This window comes from Theropithecus gelada, chromosome 5 (genome assembly GCF_003255815.1).
Source record: "Theropithecus gelada isolate Dixy chromosome 5, Tgel_1.0, whole genome shotgun sequence".
Classification (NCBI taxonomy): domain Eukaryota; kingdom Metazoa; phylum Chordata; class Mammalia; order Primates; family Cercopithecidae; genus Theropithecus; species Theropithecus gelada.
The window spans coordinates 155,750,901-155,776,351 of record NC_037672.1 but is presented as its reverse complement, the minus strand read 5'-3'; the positions used below and the strand labels follow the sequence as shown (position 1 = coordinate 155,776,351).

General features: G+C 40.3%; 1 protein-coding gene and 1 non-coding gene across 5 annotated transcripts in view; one reads left to right on the top strand and one right to left on the bottom strand.

Annotated features, from left to right (window-relative positions):
* The window catches only part of FNIP2 (folliculin interacting protein 2), a 137,728-nt gene that overhangs the window by 91,874 nt on the left and 20,403 nt on the right, over positions 1-25,451 (bottom strand). The window contains exon 1 of one of the 4 annotated variants that reach the window (XM_025385076.1): positions 6,869-7,198. The exons of the other annotated variants lie outside the window; for them this stretch is intronic. Within the exon in view, the coding sequence (XP_025240861.1) occupies positions 6,869-7,044 (176 nt within the window). The 5' untranslated portion in view covers positions 7,045-7,198. Of the gene's footprint in view, positions 1-6,868; positions 7,199-25,451 lie in introns of those variants that run through there. 4 annotated transcript variants of the gene reach the window in all.
* LOC112625681 lies at positions 18,943-19,049 on the top strand. The gene has a single exon (XR_003119742.1). It is a non-coding gene; the product is annotated as a U6 spliceosomal RNA (small nuclear RNA).

Genomic DNA, 25,451 nt, shown 5'->3' with positions numbered 1-25,451 from the left:
GGTGGTGGAGTTGTTTTGGAAGAGTTCGTCAGTTTCTTACAAAACCAAACATACTCTTACCTTACAGTCCAGCAATGGGACTCCTTGTTATTTATCCAAATGAGTTGAGGAACCTTATTCATAATTGCCAAAACATAGAAGCAACCAAGACATCCTTCAGTACACAAAGAGATAATCAATGGAATATTATTCAGTGCTAAAAAGGAAATGAACTACCATGCTATGAAGAGACATGAAGGGACCTTGAATGTATATTTCTAAGTGAAAGAAGCCAATCTGAACAGGGTACATACTGTATGATTCTAATCAAATGACATTCTGGAAAAGGCAAAACTACGGAGACCGTAAAAAGACAAGTGGTTGCCTGGGGCTAGAGGAGAGGGAGGGATGAACGGGCAAGGCACAGAGGATTTCTAGGGCAGTGAAACTATCTAGTACGAATAGTGGATACATGTCATTACACTTTTGTCAAAACATATAGAATATACAACACCAAGAATGAACCCTAATGCAAACTATGGACTTTGGGTGATAAAGATGTGTCAATATAGATTCCTCAATGGTAACAAATATATCACTGTGGTGTGGGATGCTGATACTGTGGGGGCAAGGTGTACGTGGGAATTCTGTACTTTCTGCTCAATTTTGCTGTGAACCTAAAATTGCTCTAAAAATTTTTTTAAAGCAAAAAATTATTTTAATTTCAGTCATCAAAGGAACTTTTAAAATTTAGAAACTTTCAGGAATAAGCACTCATTTAAAAATTTGTGACAGGACTATTTTCTGAAGATCCCTTTTGTCTGTTACGGTCAGCTATAGAACACCCTGTAAGGATGAGAACCAAGGACACATAACTCGAGCTTCAGATATGGCTATCAAGTCTGTCTCTGTTCAGCAGAATTACAGGCCGTCTCCTCCTTGTTCTAGTCACCTGGCTGGAAAAAGGAGGGTCAGTCCTCACACACTGCTCCACAGAAGGCACCCACCTGTCACATGTGGTCTTGCTCCTACTGACAGAGAGGAATGTTCCCCTGAGATAGTTCACAGTAAGGTATTAGCTACTGCCTAGAGAGAACAATGCTTAAATACAAAGCAATGAGAATTTAATAATAGGAGTTTCAGCTATCAAGCAAGGTCCAGTGGGAAAGATATTAGGGGCAGCAACCTCTGCCTCCCTCTCATATCACAGTGTGCAGCTGCTAGACCATCCACCAGCACACCTCCACCCCATTCACATTCCCATGAAGGATCGTTTCCTTTCTGAATCCAAATCATCTTTGCCCTAAGGCAATATTCTTCTTTTTAGGATGCACACCAGGCATGTTCCTGCCTTAAGATCTCTGTACTTCCTGTTCCCTCTGTTGAAAATGTACTTCCTCAAACACCCACGTGGCTTGTTCGCTCACGTGGAAAAAGATTACCACTGAGCTATTTCTGATTCCCTTGATTGCCCAAAGCCCAGCTTTTAAATTTCTCTAACTTCAGGACTCATGGATCACTCACAGATTATCAGAATGTTAGCTGGAAGGGATGTCAGACACTACCTGTCCACTGGTTCCCAAGTTGTTTGGCTCATCGTTAGAATTACCCCAGAAGTTTTGTGTGTGTGTGTGTGTGTGTGTGTGTGTACGTATGTCATCAACAAAGCTTCACAAGCTCTACCGCCAGGAATTTGGTTCAGTGGATCTGAAGTTGAGGCTCAGGAAACACCATTCCATTCTACTATTATTATTATTTAGAAAACAAAAACAGAGAGATGATATGATGTTCCCAAAGACAGTGATTTCAAGGCAGAGAAGACCCTCAGATCATAAAATCAGGGTAGAGGAGATCCCCAAGTCAAAGGCCCTTCCATTTTATCTGGCATTAAGTCTAGGTTCTCATATGCTAGAGCTGAAAATTAGTAAGTGGAAAAATAGCTTAAGTCAACTAAGTTCCTTTTTCTGTCTTTGGACAGGGTGAGGCATGAAAGTGAAAGGATATGGCATAGTGAGAAAAAAGGATTTTCATTCACATTGGTTCTGTAAAAACCTAAAGTAGTTTTTTAAAAAACCTTTCTTAAACCCTTAAAGACATAAGGCTGATGGATGGATGTACACCTGATACCTCAATATCCCCTTGGGAACTCATAAAAGAGAAGAAAATTCCCAGGAACCTTGGTGTTTTTATAACCCACAGGCTGGATTCTCTTTGGTGACTTTTGACAGTTATAATCTTAGATGGGTCACAAGTTATTGCTCTCGCCAATTCCCACCAGGGCTTGCTACATCACTGTTCAGCAATTATTTGGCTTTTGTTACTATAACAATAAAAGGATAAGGCTAAGCCAGAGCCTGACTCACCACAGGAGTCATAACAGGAGAACCAGGGATGGTGGGGGGTACCAGTTCAGCCAGCATTCCACTTCAGCACAGAGCTGAGCGGAACTTGAGGAAAAAAGGCTTCAGAAGACTCCAGAGCTGGATTAACCTCATCTTCTGCCTGGAACACTGTCATTCTGGACAGAGTTAGCTATGGTGACTAATAACAAGTGCTTTACCCTGTTATGTCATCAAAGCTTATCCAAATATGACCCAGACAAAAGCTGATGTCAGTTGTTAGCCTCTAAGAAAATCTCCTATATTAAGATTGCTGATTTATTCCTAGTAAGTGATGTATCCTCAGAGGGAAAAGACAAATGTTCTTGAACCCTAAATCAGACATGACACTGCATTCCTTGATTCATTCACTCTTATCAGTCTGGAATTACGTCTCAAAATCTCTACCCTCAGCCAGCAGAAATAAACTCTTCTAACTAGTCAAAGAAAAATTCTCATGGTACATAAAAATCAGTAAAAAGGGAAGGAATGCAGGAAGCCCAGAAGAACGTGTGACCGCAATACACAACGCATCAGAGTCACACCCAACCATTTACGACCTCTCTATGAAGCTTGTCACAAAGCACAAGACCATCAGCTGACTAGGGTTTGTTTTTTCTCTCTACCCACTTCATTCAACCTGTCCAACTGCTACATTTTCTATTAAGTAGCATCAGGGTAGAGCGGTTTTCACACTGTTTCCAGGAGCCACAGGCAGTGAGAAACATTCTTTCCACTCCTGCAAACCTGCATTACACTTACTTTTAATGACCTTTTATTATACTCTTCAGAATTCTTTGGTCTGTTGCCTTAGCATATCTCTCTCTAAATCTGTAACTATTTTTATATTTCCTAGTCAGTAATCCCAACTGCTATAAATAAAGACTAGTCATAAAATCATGGTGAGCTTATCTATGTGAAGCAGCTCACCAGGGAAAAAATGCACTCAAGTTTCTGTACTTACTTTCTTGTTAAGTAACTACCACAGACAATCTAAGGAGTTCCCTTTTTTAATAGAACTATCTCATCTACAAATGTATCTAAGATGAATATCTATACTCATTTAGAATCATCCTGGTGATTCCAAAGCAGTACAGAGAATTTCTTCTGAAATCAAATGTCAAGATATGAAATGTCAAGATATGAAACTGTAAAGCACAATTGACTCTGAAGTGCTCTGTTTCAGTTCCTTTTCAGTGTGTAAGGGGTATACTTGAAAGACATGGCAAGTTTTCTCTTGCCACCAGAGCAACAATGATTCACAGATACGTTTGGCAAGTCCCAGATTTCTCATTTAAACAGCCCTGTGGATTTTGTTTGCTAATTTGCCGGGAAAGTTTGAAAAACTCAAAAGTTGTTGGCGGCTTTGCTATAGTCAATATTTTAAGAAAGAGGATTGGAAGCAATTACATGAGGATGATACCATATACCTGGCATCATATTTAAGAGTCACTAGATTTTTTTTTTTTTGAGATGGAGTCTTGCTCTGTTGCCCACGCTGGGGTGCAGTGGTATGATCTCAGCTCACTGCAACCTCTGCATCTCAGGTTCAAGTGATTCTCCTGCTTCAGCATCTCAAGGAGCTGGGATTACAGGTGCCTGCTACCACACCTGGCTAATTTTCGTATTTTTAGTAGAGATGGGGTTTCACCATGTTGGGCCAGGCTGATCTCGAACTTCTGACCTCAAGTGATCCGCCCACCTCAGCCTCCCAAAGTGCTGGGATTACAGGCATGAAAGCCACCGTGCCCAGCAAAGAGTCACTAGATTTGAAGCGAGTTTTAGCAAGGAATTTTTACTGACATGCCATTTAAGACGCCTCTCATCAAACTTAGTAGTTTTTTGTTGACGCTACAATTTTGTGAAATGAATTGAACCCCAACATCTGCCTTCATAGAGGTTGGGGGGAATGGAAATGGAGATGCAGAGGACAACTCCTATCCTGAAATATGTCATGCTACATGAACCACAATGAGACAACCAACATGTTTCTTTCTGCACTGTTTCCGTCTGTTTTACACTGTGGCCGTCATCACATATACGACATGATTCTATTGTAATTGGGGAATCTTTCTCTTCACCGTTTCAGTTACTGGAACATCATGAGAAGAAGAAGAAGAAAAAAAAAAACCCTGCTTGTCAGTGTGCTGAACTAAGAAGGCCACTTGGAACGACTGAGTTAAGATATCAAAGAGCAAAAAGAGATTGGAAGTCCTACCTACTTGACTGCCACATGACTTGGACAAACAGATAACTCATGAGCACTCTGGAGCCAGGTCCTTCAGTGCAAGCGCCTGTCAATAATTCGCTTCTACCCTCAAGTTGGCCCAAGTCCTAAAGAAGTTCTGGAAACCAAGCACAATACTGCAAGTAAGCAATGTTTCCAAGATTGTAGTAAGGAGAATAGAAAGCGGGTAAGGTCTACCACAGTACATCATCTGACTAGAGATGAATTCCAGTTAATTGACAAATATATGTCATCATTGTACAAAGTTCTAAAAAAAATTCTCAGCATTACAGAAGTAAATCTAAAGGAAGTTAAAATAAGGAAAGAGGATAACAGGTATGAAAATGTTAAAGTTTAAGGCGTCACTTTGAAGGTGAGAAGCAGCAGCTCATATCAAAAATGTTAGAGGTTTTTAAAAAACTGGCCCTGCATATTATTTTCTTATGTGGACATTCACTCCTCACCTTTCATCCTAAATAACTATCTGGGGATCTAGAATTCTATAGAATAACAAAAATAGGGAATACAGAAGGCCCTACTACTACATCTAAGAATCTCAGAAGAAAAAAGAATTTTTAAAATAATCCCAGCCAATTACATAGTTTAGCAGTTGAGAGTGAGATTAAGAAAAGCCTGGAGACTGGCCCAGGGTTAGAGGCTCCTGGGTAGGACCCAGGGCTAGGGATCAAGATTCAGATAAACTTGAGCGTCACTCCTCACTCCGTTACTCTCTCCTATCACTCAGCTGCCCTTTCTTGATAAGAAACAGATAAAAACAGATAGTATAAAAGTGAAATTCTTCTCTGAACACTCAAATGTATTTTTCTAGTGTACCATATCATTACCTCCTCCTCTACAAACAGATCTCTTTAACTGAATGAAGAGCATGTGACCTAACACTTGTAAAATAAGTTCCTCACTTCTTTCTCACTCTCCAGCCTACTGTGCGCTTACACTGTGATGGACTACATCCCATTTTATTAAGTTTCTTTTTTCTTTTTTAGAGATGGAGGTCTCACTCTGTTGCCCTGTTTTATTAAGTTTCTATTTTAAAATGACAAAGATTTTTACATGACAAAAACTATATCCTGATTATTTTTAACCAAACTAAGAAACATACTTATGGGATAAACAGTTGATGAGACATGTTAATTTTGAGAAAATTTCTGTAGGAAAAAAATGTTTTAAGTGAATTTATTTTATTATTATTATTTTTAAAGAGATAGGGTCTTGCTCAGTTGCCCAGGCTGGAGTGTAGTGGTAAAATCACAATTCATTGCAGGCTGTAACTCCTGGGCTCAAGTGATCCTCCCACCTCAGCCTCCCAAGTAGCTGGCACCACAGATGCATGCCCCCATGCCCTGCTAATTATTTTTAATTTTTTTTGTAGAGATGGGATCTTGATATGTTGCCCTGGCTGGTCGTGAACTCCTAGGCTCAAGTGATTCTCCCACCTCAGTTTCCCGAAGTGTTTGCATTACAGGTTTGAGCCACCATGCCCAGGTTAAATGAACTTACAAACTCGTTTTTACACTAATCATTAACCTTTAGCTCTCCTTACTATCTATCTATGGAAGAATTTGGAATCAAATGTAATTCTCAAAACAGTTTTTTGTTTTTATTGATATGCAATAAAATACTTTGCAAATAGAGTTTCAATTAAGTACCACTAATAACAAAATTAATACATTCTTCCAAAGTGGATGAAATAAACCAAAAAGAATATTACAAGTATGCTATTCTTTTTAGACAAGCTCCATTATTAAAAGTTGCTGTTCATAACATCCTCCTCATGGAAAGGGTCTTCCAGAGGAAGACTGGGTCTCTCTGACCACCCTGCTTCCAATTGGAAAAGCACAACCACCTGGTCACCATGCAGACTATGAAGTGAGAATGCCCAGGCCTGAGCCCCGTCTACTAACTGTGCTGGTACTTCAGGACTGCACCTTTTTTTCCTGATAATTACTGTGAACAGTTTCATCCAAGTTTCAAGGGACAAAGATGTAAACATTTCTTGTAAGTTGGCTCCAGTAGAGGTAATGAAAAGAAGAAAACAGATGGGTAGTGGAGTCACCATAGTCACTAAAAAATACCCAGGCTTACATCTTTTCTGTAAGAGAAGGGACTTGACTCCGCACACCCACCAATAACCCCATTTCTCCTACTTAGAAGCACTTACGAGAAACAACAACTTTCAGATCAATACAATTCTATCTCCTTATAGTACACAGTAAATTAAATACAAAATTATCTGAGATTTTGAAACAGGACTAAAGTTTCAAACCTGTTGTCGAGTTCCGTGTGGTCAGTGCTCCTGTCTACCCCGGTGTGTTTTTTAATCTTTGTGCATAAAAGCGCCCTGTAAATCCTCCCAGCACCAGGAACGGCATCCCTCACACATCTGGCAGAGTCTTGCCAGTCCCCTGGCTGGTTTGTGGTCTTCGCTGTGCCGCCACACATCTCCTGAGCGGTTTAATGTTCTTCCGGTGTATCCTGACCATCAACATGGACTTGGAGACAAATCCTGAAGTTCCTTTGTTCCGTGAGGAATATTCCGTAATGACCAGCAGTTCTAAACAATCATTTCACTCCCTTTACAGTATGTAAGAAAAGCTACTTGGCAGCAGTGTACTAATTTCCCCTTTCACAGGTTAAAAAAAAAAAAAAAAGGTGGAGCATTCATCTGTTACATAAATTAAGCCTGCCAATAATTTAGGAAGTCAGATCCATCTATCACATCATAAAACACGCTGTCTGCAATCCTATTACAAACATAGACAAGTCCTACTTTTGTTCCTAAGCTTACACTCCAGTTAGCAAAGACAAGACACTTAACAGGTTGAGCAGCTTGGACTGACTCACTCCATCTGTGCTCCCTAGCTGGAGATTATGTAGTAGTCGATTAATTGGTCACAAGACCTGTTCATATGGCTCTGGGCAATGCAGTGACTTGCCTTCAGCTGCAAGGTTGCTCTGACATTGGCCACACCACCCTCTTAATGGCTCTCATGTGAGCCAGTGTCAGCTGACAGGTCTTACTCTGCAATCTTGCAAAATTCTACCCACAGCAAGTGAGGGATGGTTACCCACAACAGCTAAACGTAGGACTTAATGTATAGATGACAAGGGGAGGTGGGACGCAGATTAGGGATGTATCCTTGCTTTAATACAAGAAAAAAAAGTAATGATAACGAGCAGCCATAAACCCTCAGAACTCTTGCACTGAATTCCTAGGCATATTCAAATGAGAAAGCCCAACCTGAGGATAAAAGGAGCTCAATTTTGACTTCTGACACTAATATACTTCATCTGAAAAAGGAGAACAATGCTACAGAATCAATAGGATTCTGTGGGTTCACAAAGAAAACATTTTTCTTTTATTAGAAATAAAAATCAAGATCCTTGGAATATAGGTCAAATCTTTACACACAAAACTACAAGGGATTGCCCCAATTCTTTTCCTTTTTCAGTCCTGGAATTTGGTGAAGAAAACATTAACGGATTCCTAAAATCTGATAAACCCTTGTCTGGTCCTTGGGCTTCAGCAATTTGTAAATGTACCTTTGTACTAGGTTGCTGTAAAAGTAATTGCGGTTTTTGCCATTACTTTTAATATATGGTATCCATACATTTCACTCCACAAGTGTGAGAAAAACTAATGTCATGGCAGGGCCTTCAATTACCTTCAGACGTTCTTACATATATAATCCCTAAAATTCCTTCAACATGAACTCAAAAAATAGCTGAAATTCACCTTCTCCTGAGAAATAAAAATTGCAACACACGTACGACAACTTGAATTCTCTGCGGCACATGCTAAATTGATAGTATCAAGATAAAACCAGATTAGAAGAAAATGAATTCTTTTTCCCAAGAGGAACACATTTTGAACTTAAAACTTAACTGCCATAGCCACTGATCATGAGTTCTTTCTTCCCATAAACTGCCTTTAAAGTCACTTTCTCTTTTTAACAGATTACTTATGCAAGCACTATAAAAAACACTTGTAGATCATGCCTGTAATTGCAGTGCTTTGAGAGGTCAAGGCGAGAGGACTACTTGAAGCAGGATTTAAAGACCAGCCTGGGCAACATAGCAAGACCTCATCTCTACAAAAACTTAGAAAATGAGCCAGGAGTGGTGGCATGCACCTGTAGTCCCAGCTACTCAGGAAGCTGAGGTGAGAGGATCACTTAGCTCAGTAGTTTAAGGTTGCAGTCAGCTACAACCACAACAATGCACTCCAGCCTGGACAACAGAGAGAGACCCTGTCTCCAAAAAAAAAAAAAAAAAAAAAAAAAAGTGTATAATACTTCTATGATCCTAACTAGATTATAAATTCTTTGCATATTAGTCTGGGTCTTAACATTCATTTTTGTACCTCATGCAGGTTTTATCCCTTTTAGATGTCCAACAGATACTTTCCAATTGGTTTAATAACACTAAATATTTGCATTAAAACTATGATATGGGCCAGGCGCAGTGGCTCACGCCTATAATCCCAGCACTCTGGGAGGCTGAGGTGGACGGATCATTTGAGGTCAGGAGTTTGAGACCAGCCTGACCAATGTGGTGAAACCTCATCTCTACTAAAAAAAATACAAAAAAATTAGCCAGGTGTGGTGGTGGATGCCTATAGTCCCAGTTATTCAGGAGGCTGAGGCAGGAGAATCGCTTGAACTCAGGAGGCAGAGGTTGCAGTGAGCCACGATCATGCCACTGTACTCCAGCCTGAGCGACACAGCGAGACTCCATCTAAAAACAAAACAAAACAAGAAAACTATGATATGAATCTAACTGTCACAAGCAGTGTGCTTCTTTCATAGTCAGATAATCAGATGCATACAGTCTGATCAGGATGTTGCTTGTACACTCACACTCCATTTCTCCCTTTCCCTCGTTTACTACAGCAAAAGCTCCCATAGAGGCTTTTAATATCTTGTGATTACTCCAATCAGTGAGACCAACATGATATCTTAACAGAAAGGATTTTTAGATTTTTTTAAAAGTGAAAATGCCATTTCCTCTGTTACTCGGCTAATAAGCCTTAATTCCACAGTTCAAAATCTGATAAAATATAGTAAAGTAGAAATGAAAAACAAAACCACAACTATTATATTTAAAGAGGGATGTCTCTATATGACTTCAAATTTCCTTACGTTTAAATAGGAGCTCTACAATTTCTTCAGTAAGTGGAAAAAGCATAATGGTATCCTCACAACCACTCTTCTGAGACATGAGAGCAACTCAGAGAGTAACTAAGAGGAGGTATGTGTAGATCTTTTATGCTTAAGAGTCTGTTCTCTCCCTCAATTCAGACTCCCTTTTTTCCTCAATCTTCTCTTTCCTAAAATGGAATCATACACTTATAGAAGTATTCACACTGTTATTCATTATCATGCTGGGTGCCTGCTCCTAAATATTAAATACTATGCATATTACAATTTATTATCCACTGTATTGTAACCCTACACATAGCCAAGTTATCTATTTCCTTTCTACAATTCATCCATGTATCGTAGAAAATAATTCAGGTTATCCAAAGTTTACACATTTACAAAAGTGTCTGCAATCACTGACTAGACTCCCACATTCCACATGCAGTTCAATAGGTTGTTGACTGGAGCTGCTGCTGCCACCGCTGCTACTTTCACAATACTGATGAACTTTTTCTAAGACACTGGAAGGGAGGACCACAGAAGTATGAAAGCATGATGAATCCATGTGGTACATGTAAGGAAGGGAGACTACTACTTCAATTTTTTAAAGCTGCTATTTGTACTGTTTCCAATCTGATATACCAGGTATTAAGTGGTCCTACAGAAGAGTACCAAGTTTAAGAATCAATAAATAGCACAGTATCATTTAGATCATCAAAGGCAAGTATCTGGTACTCAAGACCTGTTTTCCCTGTGGCCAAAATCTCTAATCAATCACAACTCTGTCTCCTGTGATGCCAGACTCCTCTCCAAAACCTTCGGATGCAGTGCTGCCAGGACCCACCTCCAATCCAAGATTTGACATCTGAGAAAAAGCCCATTCCCATGCCTAATTTAGAGTTGGGAGAATTAAAGTCATGAAAGTTTCTAGGTAAGTATTCATGCATTTCTGTAATTCCTTGACGTTACATTCTTCACATGATGAAAAGCAATGATCATGATATGTAATGAAAAATTAACTCAAAAGCAACAATTGAGAAACGTAGTCTGGAGGAGAAAAATCTAAGACTTAATACAGCTCCCTAAAAAGTCCATTCCAATTATTCTCATTTAATGAATCTTGCAATAAAGAATCTTTCTCCTCTCACTATGTCCAATCTTGAAAGAAAAAAAAAAACCCACAATCCCTCTTTCTCTGATACTCGCATTACATTAATGAAAAAAAATGGAGAAATAAATACAGGACGGGAGGGAGTGGGGGCGGTTTAAGATCCACAGCATCACAACTGATCCTCCTCTTTATCAGGGTAATTCCCTATCTTCCATAATGCCTCCTCCTTGCACAAGAAAAAATGATCACAAATCTTTCTACCAGAGACTTCAAAGCATGGTCCCAGAAAGACACAAGAAGGTTATGGGATGCTGTTTCTTGATCCCAGTACTGGTACTGTGAAGACACAGCAACCCGAATATGTACACTGTTTTGTATATTATAATTCAATCAAAGTTTATTCAAAACAAAATAGGTCCTCCTCCTAGCCTAGAGCAAGTAGATTAAGGTAAGGGGGTGTGAAAGCTTTTTTGAAGCAGTCTACTTTAGGGGAATGGGCTTTGGAGACAGATCCAGGATCGGAACCAAGTCTGTCAATACTTGGCTGTTTTCAGAAACGTGACCATGGATAGTTCCTAATAGCTAGCTAAGCAGCAGGCCATCCTCACAGTAACAGTTCAGTGTGCAATCAAGCAGTAACACACCTACCCTAAGGCCATCTAAACTCATCTGATGAGCTCAGTGCTAAGGAAATTTGTCAATATATACAAATTCAGACATATAGGGTAGAAAACACTGGTAGTTAGGTAGATCCACTGAGTGCTCTTTTATGTGCCAAGCGTTATTCCATGTGTTTCATTTAACCATAGGAAGTAGGCAGTAGTAATATCTTCTCTTAACAGATGAGGAGAATGAAGCACAGGAAAGTTAATGAACTGGCCCAAGGTATACGGTTTGTCAGTGGCAGAGTCAGGCCTTAAATCCAGGCATGCTTGCTCACGAGCGGGCCCACCCTGCTTGTCCTCATACCACGTCTGCGCCTGACCACTGGGACAGATCTGGGAAGGAGTAAAGGAGGAGGCAATTGGATATCACTGGCTGATAAGTCAAATTCTTTCTTCTACATCTCATATTCCGTGCCACCTAAAATGTTTAGATTCTCACTAATTCGGTCCTCTGAGGACAAGGCCCAAGTCATGTGCTTTGTGAGTGACTAAGTATCTTGTCGGACACCTTGCCATGAACCCTGCCCTACTCACTCACCCCTGTAAACAATCCCCGTGCGGAAGCCGGGCGCACCAGCCCCCACCGCCTCCCCAGGATTCTGCTCTGCCCTCTACTGCCCGTCCAGCACTTCAGCTAGGGACAGACTCCTAGCAGAGTGAGATATATATATATATATATATATATATATGTATGTATATTTTTAAATCCATATGAAGTTAGCTTAAACATACAATAAAAATCAATCAGTATTATTGTTTTGACTTAAAATGTGGAACTACCTGGGAAATAATTTAACTTTCAGATCCAGATCAAAGTTACATGGAAATTCAGGAAGATGTGCAGTTCCTAATTATAATCTAGATGATTTTCTACTCCCATGTCTCCATATTTTAAAAAGCAAAGCATTTGGCACCCAGAGCACAGAGAAAAGGCACCCAGTTACTCAAAGAATCAGTGAATGAGTGGCACATCTTCATAAAATCTGTGAAACATAGAAAATTCTTATGTTAAATAAAAAGAACGGGATAAAAATTGCATATGCAGTTTGATAACAAGTATGCTTTTAAAAACTAAATGTAGAAAAAGGAAATATCGGAAAACAGAAAAAAGAAAGCACAGAAAAACAATATCAGAATGCTTTTGAGTAGCCACGATCAGGATGCTTTTTAAAAATTCTTTTATATTTTTGAATTTTCTAATAATAGGCACGTATTATTTACAAACAATGGGTAAAACTTTTTAAAAAAAATTCTTGCCATTAATGGTCACTTAATTTCCTTAATCTGTAATAATTCTGCAAGCTTTATTTCAAGAGAATTGTCAGAGGCAAAACAATCTCTGACAGCTGAAAGGAAAAGCAAAGCACTAACCCTGGAAGGGTGCAGTTCGACTCACACTATTTTTCCTTCAACATAATTGCTATCATTAATATTTATAAAAACCAGCAAAAGTATATAGCCGTAGCCATTACCCTCTTAAAGTATCTTAAACAAAGCTTCACAATTTCCCTTTATTTGGAAACTTTGTTTAGTACCAAGCAGCAATGCAATATACATAACAATGAGAGGAATTTTTGTAGTACACATATTATACGTTTTTTTGAAAAAGTGCTACTGAAAGGCTATCTGACCAGGTACCAGCATCCAGACAATACAGAGATAAGGAAAAGAAAGTGAAGGCTCCAGGAAATCCCCAACCTGATAAACGAAACAGCGGCCCAGAAGAGCTACAATAAAGCTGTGTTTGTAACTATTTCATATCTAAACGTTAACACCAAAAAGAGGAGGCCAGGTCAGGCCGGCAGTGTAACTCTCTGCCCAAAAGAAAAGGCACTGCGTATCTATTTGTCTCGGTAAAATGATTCAACCTTCCTAGAATCAGGGAGATAACTGGCAATTTGGACAAAGACTTTCATGACTTTTTTGTTTAAAGTTCCAATATCATAACTCAATCGACAACCTATTTTCCTTACGTATGATTTTTACAACCCATCCCCATGATTAAATTATAATCATAAAATCATTAATTCCCCTGAAATTAAGAGCAGCTATAGGGTTATTTTTAAGACAGCCAAAAGTTAGAAACACATCAGCAACAAAATATTACATAACTTTTAAAGTTTAACTTTAATTTCCAGCCAGGTTGTCACTAGCATTTGGACCTATGAAAGGTATCGGTAGTCCAGAGCTGCTTAAGAAGTTGGAAGTTGAGCTACTGGGTTGGGGCCATCATCTCGGTAATCATTCACAGATCTCTCATTCTCTGCAAATCATGTGATCAGGACACCATGTTATCAAGTAAGGTAGAAGGTATCTGGAAGAGTTCTTGCAGAAATTCTTATTTAACACATTTGCTTACTCTACCTACTTCACAGAAAACTGCTCTACGGTAGTGCCACTTTTCAGTGCTCCCAATCTCCACATCAGAACTAAAATTATTTAATTCATGAGATGCATGTCTGAAAACTACCTAGCAGACAATTCTTGGCTATCTCCAGCTCCCTTTGATTTGGATGTGCAGCTATAACATAATGAAATCTTCTGTTAATGCTTTGGAACTTTCCGTTGCTGATGCCTGGATTCCTCAGCAGGCAATGCAGAACTGTACAAAGTCCAGTCCCCTAAAACGCTGTCAGAATTGAGAAGCAGCAGCTCACATGCCCAAAACTACTACTGACAATTGAGCCACCTCATCAGCATGAAGGTAAAACCTTCTCATCATTCTGTGCCTTCTCATATGCCTTGCACTAACCAACTACACACCTATGTCCCACACTAGACTGGTCTCTGTTTTCCTGGAGAGGAATGTTTTTGTGAAAAGGCTTCTCTCTCACATTTACAACATTTTTAAGCATTTATAATTTTTAACATTTGTAACATTGAGATACAACTATTTATCTCACAGAGGAATAAAAAATTCATTCAGGCTACTGTAAATGGCATCATACAAATACATATTATTATTGCCATTAGGGTAATTCTGGAATTACTAAGAGTTATTCATTAATCTGTGTTATAATTACATAAGCCACCAAATAGGATTAAACAAAACAAAGAACATCTGACATTCTTCCAGTTTATAAAGGCATTTCGTTGCTTTTGTAGAATAATTTATGAACTCGCTTTTAAAATGTGCTATCTAAAGACTTCAAACTCCACTCATTTCATCTTTTCAAACATTTCATATGCCAGACCCTGTTCAGGATGCTGATGATACATGAACCAAACCCCTGCCACCTTTATGAAGTTTACATGATAGTGGGAGAAGAAAATCAATAATTCAGAAAAATATTCAGTGTGCCAAAACAAATGGTGAGTGCTATTGCAGAAGATGAAGCAGGGGAAGGGTAAGCAATAGGGAATATTCAGTGGGAGGGAAACTTACCTAATTATCCATCTCTTATATGGAGAGTAAAGATTTGGATTAAGAAAAAATCTAGAAGGGCCAGGTGCGGTAGCTCACACCTGTAATCCCAGCACTTTGGGAGGCCGAGGTGGAAGGATCACTTGAGTTTAAAAGTTTGAGACCTGCCGGCCGGGCGCGGTGGCTCACGCCTGTAATCCCAGCACTTTGGGAGGCCGAGGCGGGCGGATCACAAGGTCAGGAGATCGAGACCACGGTGAAACCTCGTCTCTACTAAAAATACAAAAAAATTAGCCGGGCGCGGTTGTGGGCGCCTGTAGTCCCAGCTACTCGGGAGGCTGAGGCAGGAGAATGGCGGGAACCCGGGAGGCGGAGCTTGCAGTGAGCTGAGATCCGGCCACTGCACTCCAGCCTGGGCGACAGAGCGAGACTCCGTCTCACAAAAAAAAAAAAAAAAAAAAAAAAAAAAAGTTTGAGACCTGCCTAGGCAACATAGCAAGACCCTGTCTCTATAAGAAATTTAAAAGTAATCAAGCATGGTGGTGCATGCATGTCATGCTAACTACTCAAGAGGCTGGGGTGGGAGGATCACTTGAGCCCAGGAATTTGAGGCTGTGGTGAGCTATGACCACACCATTGCACTTCGGCTCGAGTAACAGGGCAAGACCCTGTCTCTGAAAAACAACAACAACAACAAAAACTTAAACAAAAACAAAAAACCCTAGAAGCTTTGGTCTTTTAAAGGCTGTCAGTGTAAACAGTTGTAAACAGGATAAAGAAGAAAATTAAATTAGTGTGTCAACAGTCTCAAAGCAGATGTGGTGATGGAGTAACAGGTCTCCCAAGGTGTGGGAGAAGATCTTGCCAGAAGGCCCTCTCTTCTCTCAACACTAGTGACACGAAGGCTGGGCAAGAAGTTTTCTCTGGAGCCCGTGGCACTCCTGGCTCCCTCTTAACCCCTGCCAATGGAGAGACGGTAGCTTCCATCACAAACTCCACTGCTACCACCCTAATCCAAGCCTGGTGGATTTGGTGTTTTGTTTGTTTTGTTTTGTTTTGAGACAGGGTCTTGCTCTGTCACCCAGGCTAGAGTGCAGTGGCAAGATCATGCCTCACTGCAGCCTCGACCTCTAGGCTCAAACAATCCTCCCACCTCAGCCTCCTGAGTAGCTGGGACTACAGGCAAGCACCAACATACCTGGCTAATGTTTGTGTTTTTTGTAGAGACGGGGTTCCACCACGTTGCCCAGATTAGTCTCAAACTCCTGGGCTCAAGCAATCTGCCCGCCTGGGCCTCCCAAAGCACTGAGATTATAGGTGTGAGCCACCATGCCCAGCAAAGTCCAGTGTTTTGCCAGGACTACCGTAATAGCCTTCGTACTGGTATCCCACTCATTCTTGACCTGCTACAAATCCATTCAATGGAAGTCAATGTATGTAACAGAATAACAAAGTTAATGAGCATTATTAAAGGAAATCTATGTAGAGATTAAGTTAGTGACAGTTCTCCTTCGGTTTTGGTTTGACAGGAAAAAATAGTGATACCTACCCAAAATATAGCTAAAATTAAAGGTTTCCCATGCAATACATTTTTTGCTGGTAAATTAAGTGAGAAAGACTCTTAAAGTGCTCTAAGAGTTCTGATAGCCACAACGACTAAGAAAGCTGCTTGGGAGTTGACAGAAATCAATTTAGGAGAAGAGAAAGCTAGGAATGAAAGACTGGGAAAGGATATCCAGCTCTGAATCAGCAGACTCTCATTTCTCTGAGTCAGTTCCTCATGATCAGGCTGAGTACGAGGAACTCAGGAGACGCCAGCCATCAGCGCATAGTCACCGTCAGCAGGGTCCCTGCTGAGAGAGGGTGTCATACCAGGGAATAGAACCTTTGATGAGAAGGCAAGAGCTAAGTCTAGTTCTGGCCTAGTCATCCACTACCCATGTGACTTTGGGGAAAGACACTAGACTCTCTGGGCCTCAGTTTCCTTAACCATAAATAGACAAGAATTGTTGGAGATGTTAAATGTGAGCATTTGAAAGTCCCTTTGAAAAACCACAAAACTCTAGACAAATGCGATGTGTTAATTTTTATATACACAAGCCCAAAAGTACTCACTGTCCTATTTGAGTTGCTAAGCTCATAGATGATTGCATGGTGTTTATACAACATGAAGCCAAGATAAGTAACTCTGGCCACAATGATACCTGGCAAATAATGATTTTACCCAAGAAGGTCAATCACCTCCCCACCCTATCTTCCCTCCCCCAAAAGCATAGCCAATTCTCTGGAAGCTCCAGGCAATTAAACACTCTGAGATAGACTCATCACAAAGTTCCTTGGGAACAATAAGGTCTAGAACAAATTAGCGCAACAGTTAGAAAATTATATCTGTGAAACAATTATCTTTCAAATTAATATAAGGTATTCTCTCTTCCACTCATAAATCCCCTTTCAACCCCCCATATATCCTCAGTCACATAAATTTCCCCTTCTAAAGTACCCCTCATTTAACTTTACAAGCTGAATCCTCTAAGTTCTTTTAGGACCCAAACCAAGGGCCATCTGTTCTATAAAAACTTCCCACATGGTCCCTTCCTGAAAACGTTTCAATATTTGATATAGGAAGACAGAATGGACTCTATAAATAACATCTCTGAAGGATCCTCTACCTTTCTTGTAGCTCAGAAACCTCCCCAACTACAACCATGGTTCAACTTTCCCCTTGGCTATACCTTGGAACAACAGTCACTGTGTCTACACATTGCCACCAACCACGGTTTAGGGCAGCGGTCCCCAACCTTTTTTGGGACCAGGGACTGGCTTCATGGAAGACAACTTTTCCATGGACTGGGGGTGGGGGATGGTTTCGGGATGAAACTGTTGCACCTCAGGTCATCAGGCATTAGATTCTCATAAGGAGCACGCAACCTAGATCACCTGCATGTGCCGTTCACGATAGGGTTTGTGTTCCTGTGAGAATCTAATGCCACTGCTGATCTGACAGGAGGCGGAGCTCAGGCGGTAACATCAGCGATGGGGATCAGCTATAAATACACATGAAACTTCGCTGGCTTGCCTGCTGCTCTGTGTGGCTGGTCTTTGGCTTAGGAGCTGGGGACCCTGGTTTAGGGAAGAATACCTGCAAGCCATGCACAATTCCCATAACAGAACATGTGTGGAAGTGGTGTTTCCTCAAGGTAACTTTGGATCTGCGATCTTTAATAAATAATTTTCAAAGTTTAGTGCTTTAGCTGCTATTAAAAAGGTATTAATCGCTCCTTACATCTCATCAGATACATCAGAATGTAGATGCCAGTTAGGAATTCCTGAGCCAGATGATGAACTTCGAGGACATGGACCACACCTTTAATTTCTTTTGTTTTGCTTGTGCAGTTAATACTAACACTGAGCAGAGATCAGGCAGTTAGTAAGTGGTTCCTAAACTAGCTCCTTTTAAATGAACCTCTTTTCTACCATATTTACTAAGGCTGCCTTGCAAATAGCTGTTCACCTAAGTTCTGAAAATAGTCACTCTCTCAGGGACAACAAAACCTCATTATACCACGGCTCGATGTGACATAGATTCAAAAGCTCCTTTGAGAAAAAACTGCACATTTAAAAATATGACTGCATTTGATTCGTCCAAAATCCAAGCTAATGCTAACCCTGATACCAATTCTTAAAGGGATTCAGTTATATTCCATCCAGTAGAACTGACATAAATGTTGACTTCATTTTATTTATTACAGAAGAATTTCCCAGGAAAATGAATAAACTTCTGTTAGCAGAAGGGTGTTTAGTACTTATGACAATAATCCTTTTATTTATAAGGGATACATTCAGGTATACTAACAACTTCGAGAGGATTAATGTAACTGGACCCAAGACTTTTCTTTAGAAGTATATCATTTAATACAGTCATTTTCAAATTATTCCATGGAAATCCAAAAAATCACTCAAAGAGACAGTGCTGTTCAACAGAAAGATAATATAAGCCTCAAATATAATTTTAAATGTTCTAGTACCCATATTTAAAAACTGCAATAAGAAACACGTGAGGTGCTCGCTTTGGCAGCACATGTACTAAAATTGGAACGATACAGAGAAGATTAGCAGGGCCCCTGCACAAGTATGACATGCAAATTCATGAAGTGTTCCATATTTTTTAAATACCTAGGTGATGGGTTGATAGGTGCAGTAAACCACCATGGCACACGTTTACCTATGTAACAAACCTGCACTCCCTGCATATGTGCCCTAGAACTTAAAAAAGATAAAAAGAAAAACACATGTGAGGCCTGGATGCGGTGGCTCACACCTGTGATCCCAGTACTTTGGGAGGCTGAGGCTCCCTTGGGAGGATCACTTGAGTTCAGGAGTTCAAGACCAGCCTGGGCAACATAGGGAGACCTTCTGTCTATAAAAACAATTTTTTTTTTTTAATTAGCCTGGCATGGTGGCACACTTGTAGTCCCAGCTGCTTGGGAGGCTGAGGCAGGAGGACTGCTTGAGCCCAGGAGGTCAAGGCTGCAGTGAGCCATGATCACACCACTGCACTCCACCCTGGGCCACAAAGCAGGACCCACAAACAAAAAACAAGTGAAATTAATTTTAGTATTTTGCTTAAAACAACATATACAAAATCTTAATTCAACATATCAATATTAAAAATTAACTTTCTCACAGAATATTTCACATTCCTTATTTCATTCTAGGTCTTCAAAATCCAATGTGAATTTTATACTTAGAGAATGTCTCAGTTCTGGCTAGCCACATTTCAAGGGCTGACTAGACATGTGGCTGGTGTTTACTGAACTGGGCAGCACAGTTCTAGACAACTCTTCACATAAATCACAATAGTAGGGCACAAGTATGATTTGCCTCTGTTCCATTTACAAACCCCACCATAGCAACCAATAGAAGGGGTATGAAACCTAACCCAGTGGCCAGTAGGAAAGCTTGGAAGGCTGGAATCTGAGTGTCCAGGATTGTCAGTGAAACTTCAAAGACATTCAGGAGGAAGTTGACCTAGTTCCACAACCCCCTAGGCAAACAGAACTGAGAGGAATCATTACCTCTATTTATCAAACCATAAGTAAGCTCATTCGCCAACCTTAAATGTCATAATAATGAAAATCACATGATAAGGGAACTGAAAACTGAAGAATTATGAGATAATAAAGACAACTCTGGAAGTATAACATCCATCAAACTCTGTAGAACAAAAAGCATCTTACAGCAATTAGTCAAACTGGAGCAACTCTTGACTATTCACTCCTGTCCTCCCCTCGTCTCCCTAAACCTAATCAGTAAACAAATCTTGATTCTTTCTCTGCATCTTTCCACGGTAAAATGCTGTGGGTCCTGTAACTGGAAAAAGTACACTGTATTCTGTGTAGTAAAGAACGTGCCACTCATGTGATACTTTGCATAGACCTCTTTATACCTGCTTTTACATCTGGACATGTAGCATTCCTAGATCATGTCTCAGGGTTCTTGGAATTTCTGGAAATTTGCGCAGATAGCTGCACCTTGTCGGCACACTCCAATTGTCTTTATCAGCACTCTGGGTCCTCTGACCTAAGTATCCCTATACCACCCCCTAGAGCTCAAAGTTCCCATGAAGGGTCTATCCAAAACCAAATGTGTTGTTCTCTGCCTTGATTGCCCTCATTTCTACCTTCCCCCATTTTCCAGCAAGACTTTGACTATACCCTCTGATCCTTGCAGCTGTAATTATTCCCTGCAGGCCTGCCCTCTGACTTCATACAATCTTCCAGTCCCTTGATAACTTCCTTTATCAAACCCATCCTGACTTCACCTCTTGATCTTTCAAAGCCAATAAGTAATCACTTTGATTCCCTACCTCATTCTATCCTTCAACTGGACTGGCCTCCAAAACTCATCCTAGGGTGAAGCCACCCATTTACCTTCTCCATTCTAAGGCTGCAGAGTGCTGCAGAGGGCTTCCACTGTGCAGTCCATTCTCATTCTGTGAAGCAGTTATGTTCTATAAAGTCACCATGACCACTGAATTAGTGAATACCGAACCACTGCTTCTAGGGGGAAATAAAGGGTTAGGTTCCTGAAAGCCTCTGATTACAACATTTTCATCAACAGATTAATACATACCTTGGTTTGTAGTGTATATGTGTTTCTGTTAAAGATACCCTATTTAATGTACATTGTTGCTTCATTAACACTGAACTCATAGCCAACAGCACTATTACCTCACGCCTAAACAAAGCTTACCTAAATATACTGTCTCTGTAAGGCACATCACAGCTTCTTACAGTAGGACCACTAGACAGCACTTCAGCATTATACACAGGGACTAAACAGTGACATTACCAAGAAGAAGCAAAAAAACAAAAAAATAAATAAAAAGCACTAAATTCACTGTGAAAAGGACACTTGTTTATAGCAGAAGAGCTGATACAGGACGGCAGAGGGTTACCCTGTTTGACTTCAGCTGGGAACATGCATGTAAAGTGACTCAACTATTTTGTCACTCTGCATATGTCCATGAGTGACCATGAAAGTGCTGAGAGTATTGATTTTGTGGTTACAAATTTTGGTAGGTAAGTGAATTTACTAATAAGGAATCTGCAAATAATGAGGACTGTACTTAGTACCTGATGTGTGTGGGTGTGTGTTGAGACAGAGTCTTGCTCTGTCTCCCAGGCTAGAGTGCAGTGGTGCAATCATGGCTCACTGTAGCTTCGACCTCCTAGGCTAAAGCAATCCTCCTGCCTCAGCTTCCCAAGTAGCTGGGACTACAGATGTACACCACCATGCCTGGCTAATTTCTCCAGATCTCCATTCTCTGGATCTCATTGTCTGTTATCCCCTAAGGACAGTGTTCCTGATATCAGCTGCCCCTACCACCATGTTTTACCTATTTTCAAGCCTTCTGTACATGTCACGCTTGCACTCGAGATTCCTGATGTACATAACCCTCAGACTGCAGAATGCCAAATGTAGAGAACACACAGGAAATGAAGCACTGGGTCATTACTGACAGTCTTATCGGACCATCTGGGCAGGGAGGGATTACCCTCTGTTTTGGCATTCCAAAATAGAATTTCTTGCACATTAACAGTAGCTGGTTGTAACTGGTAAAATTTCTGGTATTACAAACATACCAACATGAAAACTCTCTTAGGATTCTCAGTGCAGGCTGGGCATAGTGGCTCACGCCTGTAATCCCAGCACTTTGGGAGGCTGAGGCAGGTGGATCACTTGAGGTCAGGAGTTCGAGACCAGCCTGGCCAACATGGAAATACCCTGTCTCTACTAAAAATACAAAAATTAGCCCTGGGCCTGGTGGCAGTTGCCTGTAATCCCAGCTACTCGGGAGGCTGAGGCAGGAGAATCACTTGAACCTGGGAGGTGGAGGTTGCAGTGAGCCGAGATCATGCCATTGCACTCCAGTCTGTCTCCAAAAAAAAAAAAAAAAAAAGATTCTCAGTGCAGAAGGAACATCTAAAGACTAGAGTGTCTGTAGGCACTAAAAATAAAAATGAAGTTATAGAGGGGATTGGAAGCAATACTGCCTGAGAGAGATGAGCGAGAAATCACAAATTCCCATCATAAAATTCTACCTTCTCATTTATTGCTACCCCCTCCTCCACCTACCTTGTTACCCTCACCCCTCTCTCTCCATTCCATTAAATTAGGTTAGGTTTTCAGAAAACTGTTTAATTCTAATCATGATAACCTGGTGTTTATTTTTGGAAAATCACCTGCAAACAAGATGGAAAGACAAGAATATTGAAATTATGAGCACAAATATAAAAACAACTTTAAAATGTGTATTTAGCATCTAACTCTCCAAATAAAAAGATACAAATCCAAGAAAGTGGATAAGTGAAAAAAAAAAAAGAAAATTAAAGGTATCTACTACTAAGCTTAGACACCTAAATCATCTAACAAACCTTTATTGAGCACTTTAATAATTTATTTTATTTCACATTTTATTTTAGAGACAGCGTCTCACCGTGTCACCCAGGCTGGAGTACAGTGGTGCGATCATAGATCACTGCAGCTCGGAACTCCTGGGATCACGTGGTCCTCCCACCTCAGCCTCCTTAGTAGCTAGAATTACAAGCACGCATCACCATGCCCGACTGAGTTTTAAAATTTTTTGGAGAGATGGAATCTCATTATGTAGCTGGTCCCAAACTCCTGGCCTCAAATGATCCTCCTGCCTCGCCTCCCAAAATGCTGGGATTATAAGCGTGAGCCACCATGCCCAGCCTACAGAGCACTTTTGTAAGATCTCCTTGTGCCTACTTTTTGGTATACAGGTTGAGTATCCCTTACCCGAACCAAAATGTTTATTAGAATAATGGCTATAAGTTAACCTGGTTTTTATAGGATGGCCAGGATTTATTAATAGGATATTAACAGGATCCTACAGTTTATTATAGGATTCATTAATATATTAACAAATATTCCAAAATCTGAAAAAACTCCAAATCCCTCAAGGGATCAGAAGTGTTTTGGATTTGGTGTTTTTTCAGATTTTGGAATATTTGTATATACATTATGAGATATCTTGGGGATAGGACCCAGGTCTCAACATGAAATTCACTTGTGTTTCTTTCATATATACCTTATATATACACAGCAGGAAGGTTATTTTATATAATATTTTTAATAATTTTGCATATGAAGCAAAGTTTTGATTGTGTTGGGACTATGACGCATAAGGTCAGGTGTGGAATTTCCCACTTGATGTGTCATGTCAATGCTCAAAAGTTACTCCCTGGTATCACTCTTGTACTACTCCCAATCTTTAATGGCTTTAAACAAAAGAATCACAGCAGTACAGCAAACCTCTCTCCCCTTTTCCCTTGGGTAAGGCATTGTTTCACCTAGAACACATCCACCACTGCCAGGACTTAATCAGGCCACCACAACCCCTGGAGTTGGAAAAAAATGGACTCTCATTGCTTTTAGTCAGAAACTACTCTGATTTTGGAGCAGTTCAGATTTTTGGATTAGGAATACCTAATCTGTACTGTCAGCTCCTGTTACACATGTGGTAACACAGGAATAGGGAGCAAACCTCCATGAACTGAACTCCTCAAAGGCAGGGTGCTACCTTATTCATTCTTGTACCGTAACAACGCTTTGTACCTAGAATATGGAAACTGTCAACAGATGCTTTTGAATGAACATTTACTATTGAGGATCCTATAAATTCATTTGTAAGTTTACTTTTAGAGCTCAGAGCACATATCAGAAACATCATTATAAAGGGCAGTCAGAGTACCTGGCCATCCTATAAAAACCAGGTTAACTTATAGCCATTATTCTAATAAATAAATGAACTGTCCTTCATAACACAGTATCTTAGGTATGAAAAAAATGCATTCTGAATGGTAAAAGCCTGTGATTTCACATACACACACACTGCTTTCAGAGGCTCTGAGGTTGGTGAAGAAGAGTTCAGCTGTGAAAGTAGCTTGGGATCAGGTGATCTCTGTGTTTCACTACCGCCCCATGAAAATCTGACTGATTCTGGTGTTTTAGACATGAAGTCCTTGCCCATTCCTATGTCCTGAATGGTATTGTCTAGGTTTTCTTCCAGGGTTTTTATGGTTTTAGGTCTAACATTTAAGTCTCGAATCCATCTTGAATTCATTTTTGTATAAGGTGTAAGGAAGAAGCAATGGCAACAAAAGCCAAAACTGACAAATGGGATCTAATTAAACTAAAGAGCTTCTGCACAGCAAAAGAAACTACCATCAGAGTGAACAGGCAACCTACAGAATGGGAGAACATTTCTGCAATCTACTCATCTGACAAAGGGCTAACATCCAGAACCTACAAAGAACTCAAACAAATTTACAAGAAAAAAACAAACAACCCCATCAAAAAGTAGGCGAAGGATATGAACAGACACTTCTCAAAAGAAGACATTTATGCAGCCAACAGACACATGAAAAAATGCTCATCATCACCATCAGAGAAATGCAAATCAAAACCACAATGAGATACCATCTCACACCAGTTAGAATGGCAATCATTAAAAAAATCAGAAAACAACAGGTGCTGGAGAGGATGTGGAGAAATAGGAACACTTTTACACTGTTGGTGGGACTGTAAACTAGTTCAACCATTGTGGAAAACAGTGTGGCGATTCCTCAAGGATCTAGAACTAGAAATACCATTTGACCCAGCCATCCCATTACTGGGTATATACCCAAAGGATTATAAATCATGCTGCTATAAAGACACATGCACATGTATGTTTACTGCAGCACTATTCACAATAGCAAAGACTTGGAACCAACCCAAATGTTCATCAGTGACAGACTAGATTAAGAAAATGTGGCACATATGCACCATGGAATACTATGCAGCTATAAAAAGGATGAGTTTGTGTCCTTTGTAGGGACATGGATGCAGCTGGAAACCATCATTCTCAGCAAACTATCGCAAGAACAGAAAACCAAACACCACATGTTCTCACTCATAGGTGGGAATTGAACAATGAGATCACCTGGACACAGGAAGGGGAACATCACACACCGGGGCCTGTCGTGGGGTGGGGAGAG